Source organism: Lepisosteus oculatus, chromosome 13, assembly GCF_040954835.1.
Source record: "Lepisosteus oculatus isolate fLepOcu1 chromosome 13, fLepOcu1.hap2, whole genome shotgun sequence".
In the NCBI taxonomy this organism is placed as follows: Eukaryota; Metazoa; Chordata; class Actinopteri; order Semionotiformes; family Lepisosteidae; genus Lepisosteus; species Lepisosteus oculatus.
The window spans coordinates 19,496,456-19,515,906 of NC_090708.1; the positions used below are offsets into that span (position 1 = coordinate 19,496,456).

Below are 19,451 nucleotides of genomic sequence, written 5' to 3' on the forward strand. Positions count from 1 at the left end.
CGTTCCTTTTCACTTTTTTTATTTAAAAAAAACATTCTGAAATCAACGCGAGGTCAAAAATGACCCAGAAAAGGTTATTTAAATGTTTTCGGGACAATTTCAAGTATTCCAAAATGTAACTATAAATCCATAAAATGTTGTGTGAGGCAGAAACACCAATTCTAGACGACAGACGGCGATTCCGGAATAACTGGTCAGGATGAAGGCAAGGGTATCATTGCAGTAACTGAAATCAGTCTCCCCAAATTCAAGGCATTGTTGAAGCTGTTCTTAAGGCTTAACCCGTATGTATGTCTCTGCACAGATCTTTTGACAATGCTTTACTTTCTACTCATAACCTCAGCCAAATTGTATGTTTCATTTGAGGGAAATAACTACATAAAAAATATGATCCTCAGGAGCTGTATGTGTTCTATGTATTTGAATGTATTGTAGCACTAATTTAATCTGGGAAACTATCATAGACTCACAGAAAGTCATAGAGTGGAAAAGGCCTATAGTGTATGATATAATATTCCAGCTGCATTCACCTGATCTCAATGTTCTTGACTTTGACCTTTGCACTCTCCTTAATGTCACATGCAAAACTACATTATGAATGCATAGCGCACATAGGGTCATGGTTACAATGGGACACATATATGAAACTATGTTCTATGAAAAAAAGGTTTTGCATGTAGTCTGTGAACTCTATTATCTTTATTTGAATTCATTATAAAGTGATGACAATGTCAAGCAGCCATATCACCCTGCAACTCACAACTGGCAACCCACTGAACATAAGCAGGTGTGAGCCTGGTCAGTACCTGGATGGGAGACCTCCTGGGGAAAAACTAAGGTTGCTGCTGGAAGAGGTGTTAGTGGGGCCAGCAGGGGGCGCTCACCCTCTGGTCCATGTGGGTCCTAATGCCCCAGTATAGTGAGGGGGACATTATGCTGTAAACAGGCACTGTCCTTTGGATGAGATATAAAACTGAGGTCCTGACTCTCTGTGGTCATTAAAAACCCAGGGCACTTCTTGAAAAGAGTAGGGGTGTAACCCTGGTGTCCTGGCCAAATTTCCCATTGGCCCTTACCAATCATGGCCTCCTAATAATCTATGAATTGGCTACATTACTCTGCTCTCCTCCCCACTGATAGCTGATGTGTGGTGAGCGTTCTGGCGCACTATGGCTGCCGTCGCATCATCCAGGTGGATGCTACACATTGGTGGTGGTGGAGGGGAGTCCCCATTACCTGTTAAGTGCTTTGAGTGGAGTGTCCAGAAAAGCGCTATATAAGTGTAAGCAATTATTATTATTATTAATGGAGTTCACACAGGATCCCATATACACTCTATCCAAAAAAGCCTTACCTTTGACCTCAGCATTAAAGCAAATTTATGTAAATGTATGTACGTTGCAGTGTTTGTCTTTGCTACAGTTTTGTAAAGTTGGAAACCATCAGTGGGTAGTAGAGATCATCACCATGTAGGCCAAGTCAGCCTCTGATCATTGTTGTTTTCAGCTATATTTATTATTTATTTTTCCCAGTACAATTCATGCAGCTCCGAAGGGTAGGTGTTTACGGGGTTGCAAGTGTGTCATAGTGGGTTGAAGATGGGCAAAAAGGTGTCTTCTGTGGTTAAACATGCACTAAAATGAGTCAAACAATCCTAAACCCTGAAAGCAAGAATTCTGTCCTTTTTTAATATGTGGTTTCCTGATTTTTATTTGACCATTCAAACAGGTATTTCACAGAATATTAAGAAAATGTAAGACATTACCAGGTTTGGACCAATGTTGGAAAGACTGGTGCAGATTGAACAGCATCATGGGAGATGAGGACAAACCCTGTTCAAATTATAGTCCTAACAGCTACTATTAAATTACAAAAAACTGGCAATTTGTTTCATTTGAAAAAATGTGTTTTTTGTTTCCCAGGTAAGAGATATGCGGTAACGGCCCAATTTGAACCATAAGCTACAAAATGCTTATAACTTACTAAAGACTGGCTGACAAGTTTCAGCTGAAGTAAATGAATAACCTGCCAGACCTAATCGTGTCTTGTTACACCACATCTCTAAAGGTCTGCACTGTTGTTGCCTCCTTGGCCTTTTGAATTGATATCAAATCTGTGTTGCACTGTTTCTTATCACTCGGCTGTTTAAATACAGGGGAACTATTTCGGTCTGATACATTTGTACAGGTCACTTTAGAACCACGCGTATGAAATATAATGCATGCCACCCCTCTGTACCCACAGAATGTACACGTGGACAAGACCTCCACATACCACACATTGTACATGCAATGCAGACACAATTTATTTTTTATTAGCCTTTTTATACCCCTCACACATCAAACATTGGGAGTGATTGCACTGTGGGAGTTTGTTTAGACAGGCAATCAGAACAGCTTTGAAGTAACACTGGGTCACTCTGAACGAGGTGCTCATGCTGTGTAACCTTTGCATGATGAAAACTGGCATCTAAAAACTAGTAAGGCTGATAAATAATACAAGAACATGATCTTTGAAGGTAAATATCAATAAGAACACCCCCCACCCCATCTAAGGCTCATGGATAAGCAAGGAACAGAATGACCTAGGACATTTATAGGTATGAAAAATAATGAATAACACCCCTCTGTATCCACAAATGAACAGATGCACACAATTATAGTTGAAGTAAAATATTTGTTTAATCAAACTGAGAACGATACTTCCCTAGAATTATGAATATGGTGTAATGCAGATATCTTGTTTTTATTTGAATAACTATTGTAATAGGTCCCACAAGACTGTATTGTACTTAGAATGCCTTAAATGTTGCAGTCAACATTTACTGTATATGTAAGATCACTGTATCACACTATAGGGCACCAAAGCATACATTTAAAATGCCACACTCTCAGATTTATGACTTACTCCTCACATACAGTACTGTACAATGCTTTGTTTTGCATTTTTTTTAAATAAAAACTCGACACTCAAGTCTCAGCTCCATGGAACAAGAGCTGAAAAATGACTGAAGATCACATTTGGAAGTTTCCAGAAGACAAATAAAGGTTTACATTAGTCCTGGAGAGTCCCAGTCCAGTAGGATTTTTACTGTAGGTGGCCTTCAAATCAATTTCTAAAGGCTTGGAACAATTTAACTATGCTTAATTAAACAAGTGGTGTGTTCATCCAAATAATTAAGAGATACATTGGAACACAAATCAGAATATCCTTCAACCTTCTAGGTCCAATGTTTCACTGAAACATTAATAACTTTGTCGATCAATTGCTTAAATAAACAAACCTAGTTTTTAAATTACACATGCTCTGGGATGACTTCAACTGCATTGAAGATTCTAAGGACCAGTTTTGGAGACTTTTGTTAGCTATACACTAATTCAGAAGGGAAAAAAAATTCAGCACAAATTTAATAGATTAAAAATCAATAATATCAGTATGGCAGTATTCTGATTTTTAATGTGCTTGAACTTATTTTAAATTAACTTGATTTTCAAAGTCTATATTGCATTATATAATCTAATATTAAGAGTTCTATACAGAGCTCTATGGCAATCCTGGTCCCAGGGGAACCACACCTGCTGTTTTTTTTATTTCCAGTCAGACCCTCAGTTACAAAATTAAATTCTCAAGTGACTTTATCAGAGGATTAATCTGAACTCTTTGAACATTTTCAGCTCTTACACATGTTGGATGTTAACTGCTTCATTACGTAAGTAAAATAAAATCCTAAACTCAACACTAGAGCTAGACATATTACAATCAATCTGTTACTTCAATTAAGGCATTAATTAGGCAATTAAGATCAGTTAGAATAAAAACCAGATCCTAGGATTGGGAACCCTGGGTCTACATGACAAATCTACTGTCCTTTCAGGTCATAGGCTAGTATGTTAACTAAATCAAATTGATTTTAGTTTCAGAACTGCTTTTAAATTATTATTATATTGGTCGTACAATATTATAGTTATATTTTACAGTGACGATACGAGTCCCCTTGAAATTCAGACAAGTATGAGAATTCCAAGACCATAATTTTGCATCATCATGTAATGAAGAAAAGAATTAAAAGTGTGATGTTCTGAACTGTGAGGAACACTAAGATGCTATACATGGCTGCCTAAACCACAGAATATCCATCCACTTTCCCAATTATCAAGTATAGGGTCAAAGGGGAGCTGGAGCCTATCCAGGAAAGCAACGGGATCCCAGTCTATCACAGGGCACACAGAGACAAGCACACACACACACTAGGGCCAAATTTCCCCAAGAGGAAACTGATGTACAAAGGCAGAACATAAAAGTCCACACAGATAACTCCCTAGAAATCAAACCCAGGGCCTCAGCACTGCAAGGCGGCAATGCTAACCACTGTGCCACCATGCCACCCATGACCATCTTATGTTTTCAAATTGTGACCATCAGTTCAAACTTTACATTGAATTTTCAGTTTTGGCATAATCGATCAACTGTATATTCGATGCAAACACTCCAATGGGCAATGGAATCGGGCTTAGAAACTGAATCACTTTTCTGAAGCGGTCAGGTTGTCAGTTTTGAGCCTTCCATATGTGAAGAATGCAGACACCTGTCTTCAACTTTCTAGGCGTAAAATCTGTGAGGGAATGTTAAGGTACACATTTGAACATACAACCCAAGGATCACGCTTTTGTCTTATTTTTTTCTGGAAATGAGGGCAGTTATTAGGTGTAGCAATCCAGGATCTGTTGTGCCTTTGTTGCTAAGCCCTGTCGGTCAGCTTCAAGTTTCGTTTCATTTGCTTTCTTTACTGGTCCATTGAGGCGGGATGAATAGAGCAAGCTCTGGTTCCCGTCTTAAGCCACACCATCACCGGATGGATGAAAAGAAGCTCTGCTTTGCCCCAGCTTTCAATCCCCATGAGCAAATGCCCCTCTGACCTGCAGGTATTCAATATCTCTCTGGGAGAGGCTGGAATGGAACCAGTGCGGTTACAGTGTTCGTTTTGCTTCAGGCAAAGTTTTTTCCATTACAGAATGGTTATTTTGCCAGGATTTGACCATCAGAAATTTTCTTCAGCTGTCAAAATCACTTTCCCAGTAAATTTGATATGTTCTAAAACAAAGGTAATTCTATGAATGGAATTACCACTGGGATAGAAGTGTGTTGTGTTGATGTCTATTGAACTCTGATAGGAATTTGATTACTTTGCTGTTAATAAGAACAACAACTTTTTACATTTCTGTAGCACTTTTCATCCTAACAGATCTCCAAACACCATGTACAGTGCCTTATAAGAGTATTCATACCCTTGTTTTCACATTTTGTTGCTTTAAGTTAGTGTTTGCAGGCATAACACTTTAAAATACTAATTAACAACTGTTATATACTGTACACAACCTACTGTATGATACACATTCTAAGCAAAAACAAAAATAAAGGAGTAAACAAATATGAAAGAACAATGTACAGTAAATGTCCAGACTGCATTAGTATTAAAACACTTTGTTGTGGCAAACATAAATTAGGTGCACAAAATTACCTAATGAGTCACACATTGAGTTGGGAGGCCTCTATATATGTCTAATAATGGTGGTTCACAAGATTTCAGAATAGATACACATCTTTATGTGGTTTTTCAGTCGGGTATTGAATTTCAAGTAAAGACTCATGATGAGGTTGTAGAAAAGTACAGATCGGGAGAAAGGTATAAAAGCATTTCAAAGACTAAATATCTCTGCAAGCATGGTGAAATCAGTCATTAATAGTTGGAACCCACCCAGACATCTTGATACCTAGATCAGCCTGTCCCTTCAAACTGTGCAGCAGGGCAAGGAGGAAACTGGTAGGATGTCACGATGAGGTCAACAGTGATTCTGAAAAAGTTACAATATTCTGGTCAATTCAATTCAGTTCAATTCAAGGTTTATTATCCTCTTGGGGAAATGTGTTTTATGGCACGGTCCAATACAACAATACAACAAGGAAGACAACATCACCAACAGAGAGCATGGAACAATAGTGTTACAGGAGATAAAAGAATTACTTTACATTGTTTGAGAGAGCTATTGCAGCAGGGATGAAAGATTTCCTGAATCTATTAATTTTACACCTGGGGCCACATAGGTGTCTCCCAGATGGCAGTAGTGTAAATTCACAATGGAGAGGGTGAAACACACAGTCCATAATGCTCTTGGCCTTCTTTACAACCCTTTGTTTATACAGGATACTTAAGTTGATTAGATTTGTGCCAATTATTTTGTTTCTAATTTTCACTAATTTTCCCCAACCTATTACATTTTAAAGTCCTGATGTAGCCATAACAATGAGTGAGACAGCATGTTATGATGTTTTCAATGAAAGACTATGAAAAAAGTATTAATATAGTTCTCTTTATCTTAAAACAACTGCTATTCTAAGAATAAAGTCTGTATTGGCTTTTTTCACAAATGGTTTCACAACATTTTTCTATCTCATGTTTTTTTCTATGACCAGTCCCAAGTACTTGTACTCACTGACAGTTTCTACAGTCTGACCATTAATCACAGCAGGTTGGAGGGGTGTCACATTTTTCCTCAAATCAATGACTAGTTCCTTTCTTTTCAAAATATTTAACTTCAAGGAGATCTTTCATACCATTTAGTAAAGTCACCATTTAGTACGAGCCCATGATGATTTTCTGTGTCCTTTAATAGGCTGACCAAGGCTGTGTCATCAGCAGACTTAAATAGACGTCTGTCAGTGTCTTTGTTCTTACAACTGTAAGTGTATAAAAAGTACAGCAGGGGGGACAAAACACGGCCCTGTGCTCATCCAGTGAAAGTGTATAAAAAGATTTAAAATGAAATTCTTTGAGATTTTCTGTGCAATCAACAGTGGCTGTATTGTGGCATTAGTTAAGGCATTTGTGGATAGGCAAGACAAAAGTCGAACTTTCTGTTCTAGATACAAAACATTAACATCTGACACAATCCAACATAGTGCATCCCTCAATCAACACCAAGTCAACTGTCAAGCATGATGGCAGCATTATGATATAGTCTGCTTCTCATCAGCAGGGACTGGAAAGCTTGTCAAGACTGATGAGAACACAGAGCAAAGTACAGGCAAATTTAAAACCTGCTTCATACCTAAAACTAAGACCAAAATTCACCTTTTAGCAGGACAATGGCCCAGGTCAAAGCTACACTGGAGTCACCTAAGAATAATATATAATAAAAGAATGTCCTTTAGTGGCCAAAGCAAAGACATGAATTGAATCATATTGAGAATATGTGGGAAGACATGAAAACTGCAGTCCATCAGACATGCCAAATCAGCTTGAAAGAGCTTGAGCAAATCTGCCAAGAACAATGGCAAAAACTGCACGAAGCTGGTATGCAAAGTATGTGGAGTCTTACCTGAAAATACTTATTTTTCTGCTTCTACCAAATATCGAGCTCATGGATCTAAATACATATGCAATCATCGTATTTCAGTTTACTGTATCTTCTTCTTAGACATGTTTAGTTTGAACAGTCAAAACAAACTTTATTTTGTATGAGCCCTTTGAAAGTGACTTTTCAAAGTGCTTTACAGAGAGAAAAAAAATACACAATGAAAGGAGATAGGAGAATTAAACAGTTACATTGAGGGTTTGGAATACAGAAGGAAATCAATGGAGCAAACACAGAACCAGTTAAATAAAAGCCCTTCTAAAAAAGAAGGTTTTAGATTTGAAAGAGCTCAGGAAAGGAGCCTCTCTGATATCCATATTGATAGATATCCTGAGCTCTGGGGCACGAATTTCTGGTGCTGTCAACTTTTGGACATATTGTAGCTTGTTCAATGTGGACTTGGATATCTATGTGAGAAGGGCATTATACTAATCAATTTGAGAGAAAACAAAAGTGTTTACCAGCTTTTCATCAACAGTTAGTGACAACATGGGATATAGTCTGGCAATATTTCTCAGGTGGGAGAATGATGTTTTTACAATATGTTGCACATGTTGCACATCAAGCCTGGATCAAATATCACCCTTAGGTTCCTCAAATAAGATTTTAAACTCAAGCACAGTACCATCCACGGATAGGGTTTCTGCATTGGCTTTACATAGTAGATAAAGGATGCCAAGAAGAATGACTTCAGTCTTGTCACAGTTTAAATGAAGGAAGATTTGAGTCCTAGTATTGATTTGGTCCCAGTATCGATTCCTGAGGAACACTAGACTTAAGAAGTCCAATTTCAGAACTGAAAATACCAAGAGAAACAAAGTTGTAGTAACCAGTGAGGAAGGACTTGAACCATTTAAGAGCAGTATCAGAAACTCCAAACATAGGCTAAAGATCAGAAAGTAAGAAATTAAGTTGAATGTTGTCAAAAGTAGAACTTAGGTCAAGAAGAATAAGGATAGAAAGAGAACCAGAATCAGAAAACATAATTGTTAGTGACTTTAACCAGGGCAGCTCTGTTCTATGTAGTTGTCTGAAACCAGATTGGAGGGGCTCGGAGAGGTTATTGGCAATGAAATGGTTGTTCAATCAAATTGTAACAGCACCATACACATTTTTTTACAAGAAAGGGTAGGTTAGATATAGAGTGAAAATTTGTTTAGGTTGTCAGATGCCATATTTGTTATTTAGGCACAGGGGTAACTGCAGCAGTTTTTAAGGCCGTTGGTACCACACCAGTACTCACGGAAGACCATAGGACAGCGATTAGAAAGACAGGATTGACATAAGACAGTGGGAAAGGAATCTAACAGGCAGGTGGTGGAATTCATACGTGATACCAATTTATTAAGGCATGCTAGAACTTTAAACTTTAACTTTTAAATACAATATTAAGTTTAAAAGATTGTAGGCACCATTTTGTAATGTCACAAAATAGAATGCTTTTGCAAGGTACTGTACAAGAGGGGACCCACTTTGTCCTCCACTGGATACCACTGGATGACGTAGAAAAGTCATTCTGCTCCAGCTTCCCCACTATACAGCAGATCAGGTGAAGGCGTGAGAAACTGTGAACTGAAAGGGTAAAGAGTAAACTGAAGGGAAGCTTTAGGCATGGTCAGACTGAACATATCCACACTGGAAATAACCAGTACACTAGAGATACCAAACCCCAATATTACAAACAGCCCTGGGATCTTAAATGACCAAGTAGCCAGGACGCCCAAGGAAAGTCTTGTCCAAAGTATGAAATTCTTACATTTGGCAAATTTTGCACCATTCAGAATTCCACTTGCTTTGGGAATTTTAATTGATGGACTAATTGGACTTCGCGGCCCCCAGAAAGTAAACATCAAAGCATGAAGGACATTTTAGGACACAGGAGAGTTCAAAGCATTCAGAATGTTTTTATTTCTATACTACTGTGTCTGGTAAAGAGGCAGATTAAATTAAGAGAGCTATACTTCTTAAGAAAGCCTAACTTGGGTTATACAGAATTCTTTAATTTGAAATAGTGCTGACGAAACAGCTTTTGATATCAAAAAGTCATGCTGCGAGTGCATTGAGACTTACTTCCACAATGTCACAATAGTATGTTTATGGACATTTAATGTTTGAAATCAGTATCTGTAAGTGAAGTTACAGTATAGTAGTGCATAATATCCATTTACAAAGAATAAGTGATATTTTGTTTGCTCGTGTCCACCAGACACATAACAAATGTGAGCAATGATGCTGAACTGACCAGTAGGTTTGGAAGGTTGTACTTTGTAGAGCTGACCTTCGTTGGACCTCATTCTCAGTAAACCCACTTAAAGACACGTGGTCATAAATGAGGCTGTCTAAGATTTACTTTCCCAGAACCCTGTTATGGAAATAATCGGGCCCAAAAGGATCATCTTTCAAACCGGGAAGGGATGTATGAACCGTTATCTTAAAATCAATTCAGATGCATCAAGGTCTGAAACAAAGAGGAGAGTTGTAGCTGAAAAGCCTATTATTATTTTTTTTGCAGCTGTGAAACATGAAATGCTAATAAGGTCATCTTACTTCCTTCAATAGGAAAAACAGAAGCCCTAGTTTTCTATCAGGGCTCACAAAGAGGTGTTATTTCACTGCGGCTTCTTTATGTCGCCGTTGTTTTATTCTGAACGCTAGTGAGGTATCACTAATGGCAGTGAGTCAGATTGCAGTAGTCACATTTTGGGCGAGGCTTATATATTGATAATGCCCAAGTCCCGGGTGATCACTTTGGAGAGGTCTTGTCATCCAGATTAATGACTCACTGTACCACTGGACTGGTAAGATTGCTGGTTTTCGCTAGTGGTCGATTCCTTTTGGTGGACGCAAGCCTTGTTTCGTCTAAGCTCATTCTGGTGTCCCTGGGAAATGTCTGGAATTCCTCAGTTTTTGGAATAGGGTGTAGGAACAATGAGCCCTGAGTTTCAAAGCTCACTGCCAGAGAATTCTGGATGGTTGTGTTATGCTTACATTGACAGTGGCAGTGCTGAAAAAACAAGATTATCACTGTACTCAGAACCCTTGTAAAGGTTGAGTTTTGGTTGTATGTAGTTGGTATGTTTCAGTTTCTTCATGTCTCTACTATGCATTTTCACTGCTAGATTTCTATTACGCTTTATGAGAACTCTTCTTAATCATGGTATGGTGTGATTGACCTAGGTGTACTATGCTATGAAGTAGTAAACTTTAATAAGGTTAAATAAAGACAGTGGCAAACTTTTAGTACTAGAGAGATTGTTCTCTTTTGATATCTTTCAACGGAAATGGTAAAATACAGTATGAGAAGAGGACAGCACCTTGCATGTTTTCGATTACATTAAGTATGGAGTGTGGAATTCTTGTTGTGTAGATCATTATTTATAATCACAGACTGCATAAAACAAAAGCCACAGAAAATTACAAATCTACAGTGTGTTTTTCTCAATTACTATGGTTGTAGTGTCGTTGCTAATGTCGCATGTACTGTATCAACACTTCCTGGAGTAGCAGTAAAGAGGACGGAAATGAAACATTAAAAATGGTCAAATTGTATGTAATATTTTTGGAAATAGACTAATTTTAGTCTTTTCAATGTGTTGGTTGTAGAAATGCCTTAATTGTCTTTTCTGACCACAGAATGTTTTATACCATGCCATGGTATACTGTATGTGAACTCCACGTATTGATTACTTAATGTTTTTTAATAGTTGTGTTGGAGTGGACTTTGGGTCTAATTCGGCTCCGCTACGACCCTGTATTGAATAAAGAGGTTAGAAAATGGATAAATGGAAAATGGAAAACAATAAATGTAAAAACTAAAAAGAGATGTCAACTCAGGATTCTTTATTCTGCCTACTGTGGTCTATCATTTCAAAATATTTAGCCCTAGTCATAGCTCTTCCTTTGACATCATGTTAATGTTAATAATAATGAATGTGACTTTGAATACAACCCTTATTGAATGTTCAAGTTTTGTTATTTTTACCAATATATACTTTTTATTGTGGATTAACCACAATCATTTTTTTGTGAATTTCATAGGTGTATAAAGGCCAAAAAGCAGTACGGCATTTTTTCACTTAACACTACATTATGTCTTGACCTGTTTTACTAAATAAAACATAAGAATATATAAAAGATTACAAATGAGAAGAGGGTGGTGCAGTGGTGAGCATTGCTACCTTGCAGTGCCGAGGCCCTGGGTTCAATTCTGGCTCTGGTGTGCTGTCTGTGTGGAGTGTGTATGTTCTCCTCGTGTCCGCATACGTTTCCTGCAGGTGCTCCAGTTTCCCCCTGCAGTCCAAAGACATGCTGCTAGATTAATTGGCTTCTGGGAAAACTTGCCCTAGTGTGAGTACCCTGCCTTGGGCCCGTGGCTTACCAGGATAGGCTCCGGCTCTCCCATGTCCCAGTACTGGATAAAGACGCTACAAAACGGATGGGCAGACAGATGAGAGGAGAACACTTGGCTCCTGTAAATTATGTATGTTAAGAAAATGGGAGCATTGAAATAGGAGTATTTAATAAGCATCATCTGTAACAATGCAATCGTACATCAGAGCAATTACAAAGACTCTATCTCCTAGGTGGACTAAATATAGTGATGTGGGGGTGTGGATGTCATAGGATTCAAAGAATTGAGTTTGGAAAATATCAAACAGCTTTTAACGGATGTTGAAAGGTGGTGTAAACATTGATTTAAATCAGAACAGACATTTTGTGTTGTGCACGGGGCCTAAATGACAAAAATAATTGGTTTCAGACTTTTTTGTTTATTTTTTCAGAATAGTAAAGAGATATTGAGAAAGACTCATTGCCTCTCAGACAAACTAATCCTGATCTGTAACAGGTTTGAGAACTGCATTTAAAAACCATGTATTTTCTTAGAGAAATTCCTGTTTATTGGTGAAAATGTAAGGAATTGAAAAATTCCACATCTTTAGTGTAAAAACGTAAATGAATGATTTGTGTAGGGCAATTGTAAATAGATTATAATTCAATGAATCATTGCATAACATATTTGGAGAATAATCAGTGGCTGAATTTACTAATCTTTTCGATTGCAGACAATGAAAACCCCGCTCCTCCTGCTGTGTCTACAGCTCCTATGGCCCTTGTGTGGAGCGATGATAACGCCACATCCTCCTCCAGAACGGGGTGGACCGGAAAAACCGCCAAACCCTCCTCCCAACCAAGACTACCACCCCATGAACCCCGCAGATCAACCACACATATACTCTCCTCAGCGCTTCCCCCTGACAGAGAATGACCCGTTTCCAGGGAACATATCATCCCGTTCCTTTGTCCCTGACATGAGTCAGACAGTGGGTTTGGAGCCCGATATGTCCTACTGTCAGATGCTGCTGGAATCTCCTGTCCCGCCGCCCATCGAGAGCGTCCCCTGGTTCTGCCTGTGCATGAACTGCAAGGGCACTATGGGACCGAAGGGGGATCGTGGGGAGAGAGGCCTTCCAGGTAGCGGCTCAGTTCCTAGAGGCGGGAGAAGGGATTCTGGTGTTCTGGTGTTTGTTCCGACCAATCTTTCTCCTTTTTTTAAAAGAGGACAAATGTAAACTTTATCTCAAGGCCTCAAAGTGATTTTAAAGACTACGCTAACTTAAAATTGAGCACCTCTTTTCAATTCTCTTAGTGCAAAATATAAGAAATAAGACAAGCTTATGATGTGAGTTTATCACAGTAGTGATATCAGAGTCTGTCAGGCCTTCTCTACAATGTTTCCCAGCATCTCTGATTCTACAATGCATCTTGGAAACGATTCTGTACACATAGGGTTTTAGGCAAAATGGGACTTTATTTTTCCTCTTACATCTCCGTGTTCTGTTCACCAAATTTAATCGGAAATAGCAATGTGGATCAGTCTTATTGTTTCTTGAACAAACTAATGATATATGCAATCCAGTCATTAATTCAGAATTAAGTAACACATTTTTGACAAATGAACCCTAAAAGGCTTTAACAGGCAGGTCTGAGACTCTGCATTCCAGATGTTTCTGCCTCTGGGCTTTCAAATTTTGTTTGTTTTCTTTCTTTCCTCCTTCTCCCCTGTACATTTAGCCTGGAGCAGGCTACTCCCTCTACATCACAGGTCTGGACCACAGACTGCTGCCCTGAGAAACGACCACAGTGCCCTCAAGCACACACTGTGAGAAGTCTTTTAGCACAGCTGTATGCTGAGAATGTCCCACCCTCCTCAAGACTTGGAAACTAGATTATTCTATTGCATTATGCTTCTTCCTATAAAATACCTACAGTACTAATGCTCTTACTGCAGTTAATTACAGTGGCAATGAAATCCAAACCAGAACTATATTTCCACAGGCCACCCAGGCAGTCCAGGGCCAAGAGGGTTCAGTGGATTCAGAGGACGACCGGGATTCGTAGGCCGACAGGGGCTCAAAGGTTAGTATCAGGCCCCTGCAGGAATTAGAACAATAGTTTTAATTAGTGGACAAAAATCGCAACTCTGTAGTAGTGTGATTTCAGCAGTGGGATATTTCCGGGATAATTCTGTTTCTGAAAGGTTTTGAAGAAAGGTTAAGAGACCCTCAATAATCTTCTCTGTGTGTTACGTATAGTACCTTTCTATGTTACAGAAAAAGTAGAGGTAGATTGAGTCTTTAGAATTATTACTGTGATCTATTATTTTTACATTTAGAAATATGTTAGATTACTTTTCTTCTGATAGTGTTCTATAGCGTACAGTTTTTTCTTTGATGGAGAAAATGCTGGACTGTGGTGCAGCAGAAAGCAGAGGGGTTTGTTGTTTCTGCCCTAGACCCTGTCACTGTGCATGCATTCTCATTAAGTGAACTGAAAGAGGAAACGATTCGTTTTCGCATGCTGGCCTCACTCTCGACCTCCTGTGTCCCTCACAGGGCAGAAAGGGGAAGACGGAGAGAAGGGCGATCAAGGTGTCAGTGGTTTCCGGGGAGCGAAGGGAGAACGTGGGCTGAAGGGTGAGTCCCCGACCTAAACTTCCACAGCTACCGAACTCTCATTCAACTCTCATGCTCTCCAGCTCTGGGAATGGGAAAACGATACAGCTCAGGCTCAGACCACAACATCTGGGCTACTGGGCAACTTGTAGTCCTATGACTTGCTATCCCCTCAAGAGTGTTTACAGGAGGAAACCGAAGATATTTTGATGCTCCTAGAGAGATTTTGAAGATGAACTGCTAGTTTTCTTACAGCCTGCTGTAAATAAGGGTTGAGCTTAGGAGCTAATGAACAGGGTTGAAGGTCACACTCATTGAGGCCGCTCTCTTGTGCTATTCTTGCAGGTGACAAAGGAGACCAGGGTTTGGATGGGATACCTGGACTGCCGGGTCCTCAGGGAGAGCCAGGCCAATGCCCAGTGGTGTGTCAGGGAGATCTGGGTCTACCCGGGATGACAGGGCTGCCAGGACCTGCAGGAGTAAGGGGACCGCCTGGGGCAGATGGCGTTCCTGGGCATCCAGGACAGAAGGGTGATATGGGTAGTATAGGGGCCCCAGGTCCGCAAGGGACGCAGGGGCCAAAAGGGGAGCATGGGGCAGAGGGACAGTGCAATTGCACGGATGGAGAGAAGGGAGCACATGGTGAGGTGGGTCCCCAGGGTCCCCCAGGGAATGCAGGGCACCCCGGTGCGAAGGGGGAGGCCGGGTTGCCAGGAACCAAAGGTGAGAAAGGGGATGAGGGCTTAAGGGGGGTGCCAGGACCCTGCTCTCCCACTATCCAGTCTGGGTTTTCAGCTGCCCTAGATTCCATTTACCCAGCTCCCAATCGCCCAGTGCCCTTCGGTAAAGTCATATACAACCTCCAGGGTCATTTCGACCCCTTCAATGGCATCTACATGGCACCAGTCAATGGCACGTACGTGTTCAGCTACCAGCTGGTGGTCTTCAGCAAGGTGCTGAAGGTGGGCCTGTTCCTGAACTTCAAACCCGTAGTGAAGACCACAGAGCCGAGCGACCTGGGCTCGGCCTCCCAGATGGTGGTGCTTCAGCTGAGTCGTGGCGACCGCGTCTGGCTACAAGTAAAGGACACCAGCACCAATGGTATGTACGCCAGCAGTGACAGCACCAGCACCTTTAGTGGCTACCTGCTCTACCCCGACTCCTGCGAAATGCCCCTGTCCCGAGATTTCCCCACATACGAGGAGGGAGATTACAGCTGGGGTGACGAGGACGAACCACCCACCAGGCATTCAACAACCCCGCCATAGGGCTCCCACCAGCCCCCTGTGTTCCCCTCTACTTCTCACCTTCCTGCTCCCCAAAGGAAGAAGGTGCCAACTCTCCCACTGAAACAGGACCTCCCTGGCACACTTTGGCCAAGCTCCATTTATTCCAGCCCTTCATTGTCATGAAAAGCTTATGCTTTCTCCTAGCCCTCACCACGGTTTGCTCTCCAAAAACATTAGAAAGGTCACGAACGAGAGCCCGTTTGGTAGTAAGTAGCAGATTGATCTGTGGATCACACCCAGCCTTTTCTTGAAAGAAGCCAGTTTACTGATTTCAACAACATGCCTGTGCAGCTTGTTCCACACTCCCAAAACCCCTTTGCAAAAGGAAGTGCCTCCTGTTCTTGGGTTTTAGATGCACTTCCACGTAGTTTCTACTTGTGTTCCCCTGATGTGTTTCATTGTTAATTCTGATTACGTCTATTGCTCTGATCTCTAATCTTATGTTTTAAATGGACTCTTTAATATGCGGGATGTAGCTAGTTCACCTCTTACCTCTTCCATAGCCAGAAAACTTGATCTAGAGCTGCCCGAGTCACAGTGAAAACTGAAATATGAGCATCTCACAGAATGCCATCCTTACTAATATGTGCATCGCCGTACCAGTGGGCAGGGAGCCCTGTTTATGTGAAGTTGGCACCTTTTTAGAAGCCACATAGCCTCTGTAGGTTTTGACAGTTCTGATCTGGTGAGATACCTTGTGCAATTTAATTGACGTCTGGTACTATTTCAATAGAAACTGGAGTTGGATCTGTAAGAAAATTAGACTGCTGGGAAATCTATTTTGATGTTGTCCTCAAAATAGACAATCTGGCAAAGATGTGTGCCAGACCTTGACTTTCCAACCTTTAGAGAAATTAAATGTCTTTCCAGAAAATTGCTTGTTTCTTCATAGGAGGTTGCCTAATTTCACAAAGGTTTTAATTAACAACAGGCTTTCAGTGTGCTGATTTAAACGAACCGGATTAAACAAACTTACAATGAAACTAAAAGGTCACTAAACACATTTGTTTTATGCCTTAGTAGGAATGAACAAAACTTTAACCTGTATAAGAGCAGGCTGGGATTATGCAGGTATATGTCCCGAAAAAGGTGCCACTGTCCCAATGGAAGTGACCCAGAAAAGGCTTTTAGAAGGTGTGAAACTCATGGAGGAAGGGAGGCAAACAGAAAGAAGCCAAATGCAGACCTGTCTCCCTGTAGAACTTTTTTCCTAGTATCCGGATGCCTGCCTGTCTAAATAGAGGGTGGATTGGATTTAATGGATTCCAAATGTTTCCAATAAAGTGATTGTACTTTGTGATTTATGATTCTGTGGATACATTTTGTGGTTTTTATTTTTATTTTTGCTGTTGTCATTTGATTTTGCTCTGTATATTATTATTATTATTATCCTTTCTAAATAAAAAAGATTTAAATGAAATGTCTAAGGAAAACGATCCAGCTACTGATGGCACATTATTCTAATGGTCTAGGAAGTAGTTCTGCTATAATACAGGATCATGGAATAGAAAATGCTAATATTTTTCAGAATCGAGCACCATGCAGTCTTGGTCAAGTAGAAACCATATTTGAATGTGAGCCTTCAGTATGGTAGGGAATATCGCTGCACATAAATTTTCAGATAACCAGAATTAAAAGACTGGTGCTTTATGGAGAAAAGTAGAATAAAAGACTAGTAATACGTTTTGCAGTATGTGTAATGGAAACTGAATGCATGTTTTTTTGCATTGCACTCATAATAAACAGCGTAACATTGTAATCCTGGTATTACCTATTCATCTATGTTCTAACTGCTTCAAACCCATATTACAGAATTTAATACCAACAATTCTCTGTACTGTAGAGCTCAGTTTTTGACATGTATGACTGGATTTATTTCAATTCAGCTGCTGTGTGAAGTTAAGAGCTTATATTTAATTGGTTATATGCAGTCTTTGCACACAAGGATTTATTAAGACACATCTTAATGCAATTAATGCAAATGTTGCTAATGCATCTTTTACCACAATTTTCCAGCTTTCTGAAACCTTTATCTCAAAGTGACTATCTGGGAAAATGCCTTAAGATACAGAAGAACATAAGAAAAGCTGGTTGCGAGAGGAGGCCTGGTAAATGGTTTAAAGTCATTTAATATTTTTTAAAGGGTCCCAAGGGCTTCAATAATGATGAACTTTGTACCAGACATCATAATTGTGTATTTAAAGCATAGACTCCCATGATCTTTCCTGAATGTTCTTAATCTGTAATTTGTCATTGTGTCATTGATTTTGCAGCTGTCGCCCTGATCAATTTGGTCAATAACCCATCATGATTACGAATATTTGAATCTTCTCTGTTCCAGGCGACAGACTTAGCTGACTCAATCTAAATTCAACATCCCATTCATGCCAGAAATTAGTTTCTCTTATCTACTTTGCACTGCATCAAGAACAGCAATACCCATCTTGCAGCAAAGTGACTAAAATTGAATGCAATATTCTACACGAAGTCTACCTAGTGTATTGTATAATTCTGATATCACTTTTGTTGATATATATATTTTGATTATATACCCAAACATGGTTGGCCTTTTTTTTTTGCTTCTCCACATTGTCACGATGAATCAGCAATAGTATTCTCAGGCTTTGCTTTTATTTCGGTTCTATATAAGGCATACATTTAAATTTATCCATGCGCTACCTGCACCTTATACATTACATTTATCCACATACAATTTCATTTGCCAGGTATCTCCCCAGATCAGAACAGTGTCTAAATCCTCTTGAAATGTGATTTGATCTCTACTCTTTCATCTGTATATGCAGGCATGTTGTGGCTATTCAATTGCTTTTCTGCTTTCTCTAGATGGTGTGACTGGTAGAACGGTATTTGGAACTCTACCTAGTTGTGTAGCATGTGCAAATTCCACACATTCACTAACTATTCAGGATTGTAAAAAAAGTTGGAAGAGTAGTGGTTCTGACACTGATACCAATGGCACACCATATGCAACCTCACTCCAGCCTGCAGTAACTCCCTTTACCAGTACCCTCTGCCCTCAGCCCATTAACTGCTTCTCATTCCATGTGCTGGTTTTCATTTCTACAGCCTTCATGATGTACATGGTACGTGAAGTACATAGTGTGTATCCTAAATGTTTCAATAACTGAAATGGAAATAAAGCACAACCTTTTCTCTTTGCATTACAGCAGGTCTTCTAGTACATATTCTTATGATACATTGAAACACAAATGATTAAAAAGTCAGAGTGATATCAAATTCACAATAAAAATACAATATGACCTGTAACCTACTTGTTTGTGAAGAAAATGCAGCGCCAGTCCTACAATCAATTCAGTGACATATTACTCTAGCAGTTCTATAAATGTTCACTTTCTTCGTGTATCATTTTTAAAATACAAAATACTAAGTGTCCTGATGGAAGTGAGAGACAGTCACTAGAAGATCACACGCATTCCTAACTGTATTCCTTTCTCATGTCCAACGTACATGAAGTATTTCAGGTCTTATTTATTTTTACTGATAAGCTTATTGTTGTTTCATGGAACTAAAATCCTTTTCTTATTTCAAAATTTAGTGTTGCCATTGGAGTTGACGACCAGAATAACTTCTACACAACAAATTAAAACCTGAAAGACAATGCATAATAAATTAATACACATTATCCAAACCCTCTATATCAGAACTTAAAATTGACCTTATAATTTAAATTGTAATGGGTTTGTTCAATGACAGTTTCCCTCTTAACAGGGGACCCTAGGTATACAGATATCCATTTCCCTCCACAGCAAGTATCA

At 39.6% G+C, this 19,451-nt stretch overlaps 1 protein-coding gene across 2 annotated transcripts; it reads left to right on the forward strand.

The window, feature by feature from the left end:
• The first annotated feature begins 65 nt into the window (after positions 1-65).
• LOC102694436 (complement C1q and tumor necrosis factor-related protein 9A) lies at positions 66-18,923 on the forward strand. Of its 2 annotated transcripts, none has more exons than XM_069197518.1 (5): positions 66-222; positions 12,476-12,884; positions 13,749-13,829; positions 14,306-14,386; positions 14,711-18,923. In XM_069197518.1, exons 2-5 carry the CDS (start codon positions 12,479-12,481, stop codon positions 15,631-15,633), a joined length of 1,491 nt encoding a protein of 496 aa, XP_069053619.1. In that variant the 5' UTR covers positions 66-222; positions 12,476-12,478; the 3' UTR covers positions 15,634-18,923. The 2 variants fall into 2 exon arrangements, with proteins under 2 accessions (XP_069053619.1, XP_006638028.3); XM_006637965.3 differs by lacking the exon at positions 66-222 and adding an exon at positions 10,131-10,210 and having other exon boundaries at positions 14,711-18,922.
• The last annotated feature ends 528 nt before the right edge of the window (positions 18,924-19,451 follow it).

Coding starts and splice junctions, on each gene's coding strand:
- LOC102694436 (XM_006637965.3), top strand. CDS start 10,187: ATGACTCACTGTACCACTGGACTG. Junction 10,211..12,475: donor CTCACTGTACCACTGGACTG/GTAAGATTGCTG, acceptor TTTCGATTGCAG/ACAATGAAAACCCCGCTCCT. Junction 14,387..14,710: donor GGGAGAACGTGGGCTGAAGG/GTGAGTCCCCGA, acceptor CTATTCTTGCAG/GTGACAAAGGAGACCAGGGT.